The sequence below is a fragment of the Pipistrellus hanaki genome, assembly GCF_964339955.1.
Source record: "Pipistrellus hanaki genome assembly, chromosome: 10".
Classification (NCBI taxonomy): domain Eukaryota; kingdom Metazoa; phylum Chordata; class Mammalia; order Chiroptera; family Vespertilionidae; genus Pipistrellus; species Pipistrellus hanaki.
In genome coordinates this window covers 37,650,209-37,662,557 of record NC_140512.1, presented here as the reverse complement: position 1 = coordinate 37,662,557, position 12,349 = coordinate 37,650,209, and the positions used below count along the sequence as shown (strand labels likewise).

Below are 12,349 nucleotides of genomic sequence, written 5' to 3'. Positions count from 1 at the left end.
GAATCGAACCTGGGTCCCTTCAGTCCGCAGGCCGATGCTCTATCCACTGAGCGAAACCGGTTTCAGCGATAATTGCCCTTTTTAATAATGACCAATTCATCGATCAATTCAAGTATCACGTTTTAGTCCTCATCTAAATACTTAGCGGCATTTGACACAGATGTTCAATTCTATCTCCTTAAAACAATTTGCCCTTGGCTTCTAGGACACCAAACTCTACCGGGTTTTCCTCCTGCCTGACCGGCCATTCCTACTCACACTCCTTTGCTGCCGCCTCCTTGTCTTCCAAAGATTTCATTGTAAGAGCATCCTTGGTCCAATCCATGGACCAGTGCCCTTCTCCATCTATCCTAACTTGTTGATTTCAGCTAGTCTCAACTCTGACCTCATTCTTAATGCTAATGGCTTCATGAATTCAAACCTCCAGCTATTCCTCTCCCCTGAAATCCACTGGTGTTAGTCTAACTGCTACTTGAGATCTCTACTTGGGTATCTGATCGGCATCCCATCTAATAGTGAACCCCTAATTCTCCTCCAAAAACCTGCTCCACCCACAGTCTTGCCCATTCCCATTAACAGCAGATCTATCCTGCCAGCTGCTTAGGCCATAAATCATGGGTAATCTGTAACTTGTCTCTTTCTCTCATACCCCATTCCCATCCATCTTGAAATTATGTTGACCCCACCTTCAAAATATACCCCAAATCTGACTATTTCTCTTACTTCCATTGCTATCATACTGGTCCAGGCCACTGTCACCTCTTGCCTAAACTGCTTCAATAGCTATACCTGTGATCTCACTGCTTCCATTTTTGCCATCTATAAGCTATTCTCAATTCACTAATCAGACAATCTGTTAAATGAAAATCAGGTCCAAACACACAGTTTCACTTGGTGTAAAAGCACAAAGTCCTTCTAATGCTTGGAAGGCGCTTCATACTCTCGGTCTCAGAACTTCTGACTCATTTCCTATGACTCCTCCACCTGCTCACTCTGTCCCAGGCACACTCCTTTCTGCCCCTAGCATAAACCATGAATACTCCTCCAGGCTCCTTCCAAAGGCCAGACCCTCGGCCTTAAATACTTGCCCCCTTGTCCTTCCATTTCCTTCAAGTCTTTGATTCAAACAGGCTAATCCTGACCACAGTATATAAAATTATGTACTTATCCTCCCCTACTCACCCCACCACTCTTCATTCTTTTAACTCCATTTTAATTCATAGCAAGTTTTTACCTTCTACTATGATATATAATGTATTTACTCATTTGGTTACATCTATATCCACCCATAAATATGAGATTCATGAAGGCAGGATTTTTGATTTTGGTTTTGTTCACTGCTGTTGATGCCCAATCACTATTTATTATGACAATGAATAAAAGAAAATGACTTGAATTCACCTGATAATACATTTATATTAGACTAATAATAATACAATAGACTAATAATACTAAAAGCCCTATCCAACTATAATTTAGTACAATTTTATAGGAAATTGGAAAAAGTTTCAGGAAAACCTCAGAAATATTTAGAAGGTTGGCCAAAAAAAAATAAAAAATAAAAAAATAAAAAAAAAAAAGTAGTTCAAGAAACATATTAGATTCTATAAGTACATAAAGGTAATTCCTACATTTTACTATTTTCAACCCAATGGTAACTTTCATGTTTTAAAATATTTGGCTGTCTTCCACATTTAATTTTGATCAAGTTATCATTTTTATACACCATGAGGTATGCTTGATCTCTGGTGAAAGGGGGCGGCCAATTCTGCAAATTCAACTCAGGAAATAATTAGAGAGTATAGGTTCTGTGTTTAAAAAAACAAACAAACAAACAAACAAAAAACATGTGCCCTGGCCAGTGTAGCTCAGCTGGTGAGTGTCCTCCCATGCATTGAAAGGTCACTGGTTCAAATCCCGGTCAGGGCACATGCCCAGGTTGCTGGCTCATCCACAGTAGGGGAGCACTCGAGAGAGAGCCAATCGATGTTTCTCTCTCACATTGATGTGTGTGTGTCTCTCTTTCCCTCTTCCTTCCTCTCTCTTCCTAAAAATCAAAAAGAACATATTTGTTAAAAAATGCTGCTCACTGAAGATGCAACAAACAGGAAGCTACAATGTCAGCCAACAAAAGGTTCGTGGTCTAGTTGGGAAAAAGCAAGCACACAGATATCTACAATATGGAGCATTGGCAGGGCCAATGGCAAAGCCAAAGTAAGACAAAGTCTTACATTATGGGCTCTCTGCCTGCACTGTAATGTATGTAGCTAGAAAGATATAGAGAGAGGGAAAGATAGCTATAATAGATAATTTACTTTTTAAAAATCGCATGCTCTTCCCCTCTGCCTGAATTCTGTTTGAACTATTTAGGGTGGCATTAAGATTCTCAAGTGAAAATTTAAGGAAACAATTCATCTGACTAAAGAAAGAAAAGGCTCTGTTTGAGTAACTTCACAAAAACAGAGCAAGGCATTACAGGGTGTCAGAAGATCAGCAGAGACAGAAAGTCAAGAAAGGGCAAAATATTTGGGCACTTCTCTGTGGGTGAAATCTATAAAAGGATGCAGATGGGAGGAGCAGATGGTGACAGATCATGGGTGGCATGTTAAAGAATCTGGGGTTAGCCGAAACCGGTTTGGCTCAGTGGTAGAGCGTCGGTCTGTGGACTGAAGGGTCCCAGGTTCGATTCCGGTCAAGGGCATGCACATTGGTTGCGGGCACATCCCCAGTAGAGGGGTGTGCAGGAGGCAGCTCAGTGTTTCTCTCTCATTGACATTTCTAGCTCTCTATCTCTCTCCCTTCTTCTCTGTAAAAAATCAATAAAATATATTTTTTTAAAAAAAAAAAGGATCTGGGGTTATTTTCCAAGGGTTTCATCCATTATTACAAGTGGGGTTGGGTTACTCATTTTAGTATGGTAAGACAGTCCAGAGTAGGGGTGTCGAACTCAATCAGAGAAGGGGCCAAAATCTAAAATCCAGCCTAAATCGCGGGCCGAATGGTTTACTGAACAGTCATAAACTGACAATGTCATAAACTGACAGCGGAGTGCAGTGATGACAGCGCGGTGCGGGCCACATTGCAAGGCCTGGCAGGCTGGATTTGGCCCGCGGGCCTTGTGTTTGACACATGTGGTCCAGAGGATGAATTCAGGTAATATGTGATTAAAAAAAAAAAAAAAAAAAAAAGTAAAAGAAACTCGACTTAGTCTATTCTTACCAATAATTCAAATGTATGTGAAGTGATGATGGCCCACTTTTAAACCACCTAAAACTGTATGTAAAATTAAGCCACTGAAATATTCAAATCTCACTTTTCAAATATAGGCTGAAATACATTTTTTTTCCCCCAAAAGTAACTGTTTCTTTGTAAATGCCTCTCAATTATGTAGCTAAATTTTGTGAAAGTCGATAATCTCATTTCAAGTGAGAAATGACATAAGTGGCACATTTTTGTTATTGTGTTTTAAAATCCAAAGCTGGGAAACTTGACAAACATTAAATGGCGCAAAGGCAGACTATAAATATCAGCACAACAGCATCATGTGAAAATTCCAGGTTCTGTAAATAATGGATCATTTTTAAATTCAAAATGCAAGTAAATATTCAGCAACCACTCCAGTATTTTTAACTCATCCAGTAGCTTGAACAAGGGCAGAGAGAAAAAATAACATAAACCTAACCACACACTAAAATATCCAACAAGATTATTACTATTTTGAGCTATAAACTCTTGCTTGCTTAGTGCCTACATCAGTTAACACCACTAGTCTGTTAGTTTGAAAATTTCTTCATAATGATATATGCAAGTTTATAATTCAGAAATTTAAGGTAATTCAATTTTTCCACTTAAAACAATTTAATCTTTCTTTTCTGTGATACAACCACCTCTCATTTTAACTTCACTATAACCCTATAAGGGAAGAGTAAAAAATATCACGTTCATAAATGAACAAAAAAACCTGAAGCTCAACTAAACTGTTTGCCCAAGGTTACAGTCCAAGCAAGTTGTACAGTTAGTGTTCAAACTTGAGTTTTCTTCCTGAATCTAGTGCTTTTTATTCCCATAAATTGCATAGATAAATATGTTTTTATCTGGTAAAGATGGTACATTTACCCATGTGTATCTTGGGAGAAACAGAAATCAGTATAATTTTTGGTGCTGCGTGGAAATGTTATTTTATTTTTGGGGAGGAATTTTTATTAAAGCACTTGAAGTCATAAGGAAAAATTGCAACAAAAAAATCAATAGAAATAAACTTGGAGAATTTTTAGAAGAATGATTATAGAAAAAGACACAAAAATAAAACTTCTGAAGTTGCCTTTTTCATGTTAAGACCACATTTTAACTTATTTTCTGTTCCTTACATTCTTAATTAAAACTACATATATAATCTACATATAATCTCAACTACATATAATCTCAACAGTGCAATTCGTAAAAGTCTTTACTCTGCTTAAGAAGCACAAAGATATATATTATAAATCTTCAAAATGTTATACATATTATAATACATCATTTATCTCATATTTCCTAAAATTCCCTACAAGTTACTAGTATAACATTTTAAAGGTTATTTTTCACTTTTGCCAAAATACCTTCAATCAAAATTATTTTTTAAACTATTAAAGATAAAATAAACCATTTTCCCAAAGTAATTTTAATTTGTATTTCTATCCAAAGCTCTGTAAAAAAGACCCATGCAATATCCACATTTCCCAATTCAATCAGACCTTCACTCCCCTAATTTCTCTAACCCTCAAGATCTCCCCTGAATGTTACCTCACCTGAAGGCAGTTCTGCCCATCTACAGCATTTGATTTTCCCACGCTATGAATCTCAACTAGATCTGTCTTCACAGAATAGGTACGTATTTGCCTATGTATGTTTATCATTTCCCACAGTTTTCAGCACCTCGTAGGCAAATGTTTATTGACTGAATAAAACTCTTAAAATCATACGTAGGAAATATAGCAAATAAAAAAAAAAACTTAATAAAAGTATATTGTTTTGGGGTCACTGTTGTGTTCCCAGACTGAGAACAGTGCTTACCACATAGAAGGTACTCAAGAAGAAACTTTAGGTTTCTTTATGTTTTAGAAACTCTTTTTATTTATTTCAGAGAGGAAGGGAGAGGGAGAGAGAGAAAAACATTGATGAGAGAGAATCCTGCACGTCCCCTACTGAAGATCGAGGCCATAACCCATGCAAAGGCCCTTGATTGGAATCGAACCCAGGACCCTTCAGTCCATAGGTGGACGCTCTATCCACTGAGCCAAACAGGCCAGGGCTCAGTTTCTTTAAATAACATTCTGAAGCAAGACCTTCTCTTTCTCATGAAGGAGCACAATGAGACTAGCTTCTTCCTTTCATCCCATACTTATAATCTGTTTATATTACTATATCTACAGTCGTTCAGTACTAAGGATCCTATTAATTAAAACAACCATAACCAAAGGACAACATGCACCTTTGTCTAGGGATCGAATGTCCATGACACGTGTGGGGAAAGTTCCTTCCAACCTATTTTAGCGGCATGCTTTCTGAACCGATCGGAATTTCTGCTCTAAGCTCAGGCTTATTAGCAGGCCATCTGAGCACAAGGACAGTTTGGCTGGTAGAGTCCTAAGTTCCTCAAGAAAATCTTCAGCACGAGAGAGATGACAGAGCAGGCCGTGGCCTTTACCCTGCCACTCCTTATGCAGTACTGGTTTTATTAAACACTTTTAGGAATGACTTTAGGCCCGGGCCTGCATTTCTGAGCATATGTTAGAGATGGTGACTCAGGTGGGATCGGAAGCTATCTAAGGGTCCTCCTGTTCTTGCCTAAAAAAAGAAAAAAAAAAAAAGCATATCTCTCAAGTCTTCATAAAATGTGGAGGGAGATACCAGGGAAAAGCCAGAATATAAATAATGGCCCTGTTACACTTTCTGCATCTATTTAAGACCTGGTCCAACTATTACTCTTCACTCATCCCCAATTTAAACTGCTGAAGTTATTTTAGCTTTTCATGGTGTATTAAGAAATAGACACTAATTCATTTAAAGAAAGATCCTTTAGTCTACAAAGCCTAGGACTTAAAAGGGCTAACCATTTTTATAGTCCTGTGAATTCCCAATTAATTAAGTTTTACTGCATAGCTATTGAAATCAACAGAAGACACTTTCATAATTTAGAGTAGGTATAAAAGTCTTACTATGTTCCTTTAGAATTACCTTTCTCCTTGTTTTCCTGGTACACGGTAAAGTCGAGTAGAAATAATATAATTTGAAAACAGTAAGATTAGATTTAAAAATGTACATATTACACATTATATACAGACATCTCAGTCAAGTAATATGCAAAGTAGACCTTCTTGTTATCGGCAGACACTATAAGGTTAAGTGTCTGGGGAACAGGTGACTAAATCATTGGGGAGGGGGGAGGGGGCAGTGGTAGAGGTCAGGGCACAAAACGATGAATCTGAAGTTCGAAGCAGACCATTCATGGGAATGAAAGGAAATACCTGGAGAACTGGTCAGCATTTGCTCAATAAATTATCAGCGTGATAAGCATGCTTCAGGTAAGACAAAGGTGGATTTTAATCTGAAACCTGCCGTGGGTCTCCAGTTACAAGAAGCTGTACCATGGGAGGTGTTGGAGAATTGTTTTCCCCACATCGACCATTAGTGACCATGTTGATCAGGTTCCTAACTAACCAGAAAAGAAGCAGCTTTTATTCCAGCTTCTGTCCTGCCTTCAAAGCGTTGCAGTCCCTTTCACCTACAAAGGGCCAGGACCGGTAAACTGACCCAGCCTATCGGTGACCACAGGGCAGCCTCTTCATGCCGAAGACGTAACCTAAGCCTGCCCAGATGGCCTAGCTCACCGCCATGGCAGCGGAGCTGGGTTTGCTTTCAGGGTGGGGGCTGCAAAAGGCCAGGTGCATTCAGAGAAGGAAGCAAGCCTCTGTGATGGAGGGATGATGACAGCAGAGGAAGTCATCTCCCCTCTGGGAGAGAGAAGCCTGTGGGGGGAGATCGGGATTCCAAGGCCTCACTCGCCAGCTTACCAGCCATGCAACCGTACGGAGACCCTTCTGGTCTGTGATCTCATGGATTGAAACAACGCCCCTTGCCTGGCGTGGATGTCTGTAGGGTGAACAAAAACCTCCTGTGTCAGGCCTGGGGCCGTGGCACGCAGTCGATCAGCGGAAACCTGCTCTCCCATCCTCCGTTCACCCAGAACTGAGCTCAAAAACCACAGAGAGAGAGGCTGCAGCCTGGAAACCCAAAGGCCCAAGCTGGTTGGCAAGGAGAGGGATCGACTTGGGTGGAGCTCACGTTATTTTTCTTGAACGATGTCATTTAAAATGGAGTTCGGATATTGATAGGAGGGGAGACATATGGAAAAAGCATCCAGTATCCAGTGGGAGCAAATCCGCCTCCCCCCACCACCAAAAAAAAAAAAAAAAAAAAAGACATCCCTTTATGTAAACACAAAACAAACTTCGGAAGCCGCGGATATCCTGCGAGCCTCCTGTGTGGCCTGGATGGAAACCCCAGGGGCACGTAGCGCTCACCTAGATGCGCACAGTCCGCGGGCCACCCTGTCAGTGGCAGATCACGTTATTTTAAAAAAAATAATAATAATTTATAAGCATTTATTTGAGCCCACAATGATGACCATTTCTGCAAAGAGATCATCACGTTATTTTGCAAAACCACACTGACATCCATGCCAGGCAATGGATCATTGTTTAAATCCATAAGCTAACAGACCAAAAGGGTCTTCCTACATTTACACAGCTGGATAGGCTGACGAGTCAGGCGCTAGAACCCAGGGAGACCTAGGAATCCAGATCTTCCCAGGGGCTTCTCGAGGGCCCTCGAACCCGAGCCCACGCTCCCGCCTCCTCACCGGCCCCAGATGGCTTTGGAAGGGTCAGCGCCAGGCAAGGTCTGGCCAAATAAATGCAAGGCAAGAAGGAGGGGAGGCAGAAAGAGACGGGGTGGAGCGATACGGCAGGGACCCGGCCGGCGAGCCACAAAGAGGCGGATGCACCCTCAGGGAGCAGAAGGGACTGCGACGAGCGTGGGCTCCCGGCCGCCTTCGGGGAGGGGGTGACGGCGGGCGAGGCCCGGGGCGCGCAGGGCGTGGGGAAGAAGCCGGGAAGGGGGCGTGGGTGCAGGCAGGGAGCCGCGGGCCAGGCTAGGGGAGCCCAGGAGCCCGGGCCCAGCAGGTGCCAGCCCCCCCCCCCCCCCCGGCCGGCAGCCAGGGTCTCGGGGACACTCACGGTGTAGAGTAGGTTGAGGGCGCACAGGCAGTTCTTGGAACACGCGAAGCCTCCGCAAACCATCTTGGAGCCCGTGGTTCGGCGGCCGCTGCAGGTGAAGGTGGGCCCCCGCTCGCGGGCAGCCTTCTTTGTCTTCTGCGCCCGCGGGGCCTGGCCGGGCGGGAGGGAGGGAGGGAGGAGAGCCGGCGGGCGGCGGCGGAGGACGCGGCGGGGAGGACGCGGCGCGGGGAGCGGGGAGCGGGGAGCGGGGAGCTGGGAGCTGTGCGCGGCGCCCCGGGCGGCTGCCACCCGCTCGGGAACCTGCGGCCGCAGCAGCTGGAGCCCGCGCCCCGCCCCGCTCCCCCGCCTCGCCCCGCGCGCTGATTGGCCGCCAGCGGGGAACAAAGGTAGGGATATGCAAATGAGGGCGCTCAGCCAGTCGGGATCCGGGAGGGGCGGGGCGGCCCCGGGTGCAGGGAGGAAGGCGCAGCTGGAGCCGGGGACTCGGCCTCCGGCGGTTTCCTGGGGAGCAGGTGAGGCGCACTGGGGGGCGGGGCTGGATGGGGATCAGAGCCGCCCGGGAGAAACCCGACAGCTACTCGCAGCTCTAGGCCCCGGAGGCGGGTGACGTGGCACCATTTTGAGTGAGATCTTTAAAATGAAGCACCCAACCTGGTAGTTATGGAATCCAATAACTTCAGTATTTTTTTTTTTTTTTTTTTTTTGTAGGAGGGAAGGCACAAATCACTGAATCGGTCAAGGAATGACTGTCAAACATTTGGAAGAGAGAATGAAGTGGAGAAAAAGAGAAGGAAGGTCATGCTGGAGAGGATAAGAGGGGAGGATGCCATCTCTGCTCCTCTCAGAGGCTAGGAAAGGCACTTGTGCGTCTTACCAGGTCAGATTTATCCCAGAGGTTTGCAAAATAGTAATGAACTTGTGAAAACGTGCATGCAAAGGAAGATCGGGAGAGATGTTGTTGTTGTTGTTGTTGGTTACCAATTCTGAATTTTTAATAAGATTTTTTTTCCCCACAAATAACTGAAAAAAAATGTTTATGACATTCTTCACCTCCTCAGTCAATTAAACTATCACTTCATTGTCTTCGGTAGAAATGCACCTAGTTTTCTCAGATTCCTGACCTATACATTGGGATATTAACACTATGTCAAACTTTTTGCAGTGTCTGGCTCAGGGTAAGTGCTCAATAAGTAACATCTATGTTAGTAAATCTAAGAATTTTTAATACCTACAGTGTTCTAGGCACTAAGATAATAAACAAAAACAAAAAAAAGATTTGGTTATTTCATAGTAACATAGTACCGTACCTTCTACCAAAAAAAAGTTCTTTTTTTTTTTTTAAATCAATCTTTATTGTTCATATTATTACAAAGGTTCCTCATTTCTTCCCCCCTCCACCAGGTTCCCACCCCACCCTTTACCCCCTCCCCATCCCCCATTGTCCTCATCCATAGGTGCAGTTTATAAAAAAAAAGTTCTTATAAAGACATTTTCAGATACATACATGGGGAATCTAAGAATTCACGTTGAGTAAACTATATGATAGTAAATGCTCAGGATATGTTCAATAAAATATATCTGCTGATTAAAATAATTTGTCTCCTTGTAATTCTCTGCTCCCCTTTCTACCCTTTCCTTACCTCTCCAAACCCCACCACTTAAGAAGGCCCCATTGATTCTTTAGCTTTTGTATTCCACGTTAACCTTCTGTATACACCAAGAAGGATGCCAAAAATCAATCTGGAAAATTACTCTCTATCTCCAACAATACTTTGATGCTTTGACTTTCGTTTTAAAAGCCAGAGGCGTGCTAAAGAAGTATTAGCATGGGGAATCTAGTCTTCCTTCCCATTTCTGGGTGTCACCAACATCGCCACCACTTCAACATATTCAACCAACTATGGCAACTCTCTCTGTTTTCTAAATATACTTTCAACTTTCTCCCTCTGGGTTTAATCTCTTTATTTTTCTCAGAGAAATGCCACCTATCAGTCAGGGACACAGCAGGAAGGAGATGGTTCATTCAAATAGCATAATTTAAAAGAGTTTTAAATAAAGCCACTCTTTTCCAAAGTGTGGACAAGGTTAAAGGAAGCCAACGGTGAATGGCGAAGCAGCTCTTACCTAGCAAAAGCAAATACTTGTGGTTTGCCCTTAAGTCTAAGGGGCAAGTTAAGGGAGCAGTTGCAGAAGCCAGGCAAGAGCTGGAGTTGATAGCAGTGTGGCCTTTTAAGAGAAAACAGAGAAACTACTGCAAATTGGGAAAGGAACCCAATGATTTCTCCTTAGGATTGGGATGTAGGATTTTACAAATACCATTTAGTCCATAAATAAATAAACTACAAAAAACATAGCTTTAAAAAAAATTCTATCAGAGAACTAAGGCCCCAGAGATATCTAACTAAAGTAAGAGTGAGGAATGGCTGGCCCTTGGGCATATACTAGTAAGGCCCTCAACATCATTTGGTTTGGCCCTGAAAAGGCACTAGAGGTGAGTTAGTTAAATGTTTGACCAAAGCACAGCTGGCATGGCTCAGTGGTTGAGTGTCGACCTATGAGCCAGGAGGTCATGGTGGTCAGGGCACATGTCCTGATTTCAGGCTCGATCCCCAGTGTGGGGCAGTGCAGGAGGCAGCCAATCAATGATTCTCTCTCATCATTGATGTTTCTATCTCTCTCTCCCTCTCCCTTCATCTCTAAAACCAATAAAAAATATAGTTTTAAAAAAGAAAGCAACTAATTGGTCTTTTAATGCCCAAATGTGGACTAGTGTGACAGTTTATAGTCCAGTGTTTCCAGCCCAATGCTTCGAAAAGGACAAAACTCAAAATGTCAGAGTTTGGAGTAAGGAAAGTTTTATTGATCAAGAAGAAGGCCCCAATTGAGAAGATGGGCACTCTCGTGAAACTCCAAAACTATCTAAAGAAAATAAAAATTTCAGGCTTATTTTATGCCAAAGGAGGGGGAAATGGGAGGGAAGAGAGGTGATTGACCATGGCAGGCATGAGGGGACCAGCAAGGGTCCAAGGAAGATTGTGCTAGTTGATGTGAGTCTGGCCAGGAGGTTCTTGCACATCTTTGGTAAATACATAATTCCCTTATCTCCTCAGGCTGCAACCAAAATTCCTCTGATGATAAGCAAGTCTAGATCTTAGACTAAAGGGTGGCTGTTAGTCTGAAGGCCATGGGAACAAAGCGAGCTTGAACAAGATGGAGTCAGAGAGGCCAAGCATTTTGTTACATAACCTGAGTCTACAATTACTTGCCAGCTCTCACCCATGGGTGCTCACTTAGTACAAGGGTTATAACGCCCCAAAGGCTGTGGTCAGACAAGAGTGCTCCCTCCCCAACTATACAAAGGCATACAGGCCTTCTCCAAGTATATGACAGTAACTAAAAGCTGGAGTCAGGATAGGAAAGATGAGAAAACTCCCTACAAAGAAATCTGTGTCTTTATTCACCGTGTTTCCCCGAAATTAAAACATCCTCCGAAAATAAGACCTACTTTCAGGTTTCCTTCTGAGTGAAATATAAGGCATCCCCCCCCCCCCCAAAAAAAAAAAAATAAGGCCCCCCTAGGCTCTGTCTCAGAATGCTATTGCTAAACACGAGAGATTTGGTCCACCGATTCTGAAAGAAATGGAGTCACAAGAAATTCACCAGGAAATTCAGGAATTGGATTGTTATGATGATGTTCCAGAAGATGATGACATGATTGTCATTGAATAAATGAGTAAATTCTTGATACTGTAGGATTCACAGTTTGTCTGGTTTGTGTTGACAACTACCGTACTACCGTACCGTATATAGGTAATAAATTTCCTTTATTTTCATTTAACAATAAATGTGTACCGTATTCTTCTTCATGGAAAAACAAGACATCCCTTGAAAATAAGACCTAGCGCATCTTTGGGAGCAAAAATTAATTTAAGACACTGTCTTATTTTCAGGGAAACAGAGTAATTATGTCTCCACCTAAGGCAGTGGCTGCCACAGGCTAAGGAAGTAGCAAATAGAGAAGAGCCCTTCAAGGCTGGGGTAAAACAGCAGAAGGAAGAGATCTCACAGGATGT

General features: G+C 42.7%; 1 protein-coding gene across 1 annotated transcript in view; it reads right to left on the bottom strand.

The window, feature by feature from the left end:
• The window catches only part of TSPAN13 (tetraspanin 13), a 28,125-nt gene extending 19,496 nt beyond the window's left edge, over positions 1-8,629 (bottom strand). The window contains exon 1 of the mRNA XM_084897191.1: positions 8,277-8,629. Within this exon, the coding sequence (XP_084753317.1) occupies positions 8,277-8,339 (63 nt within the window). The 5' untranslated portion in view covers positions 8,340-8,629. The remainder of the gene's footprint in view (positions 1-8,276) is intronic.
• Positions 8,630-12,349: the final 3,720 nt, after the last annotated feature.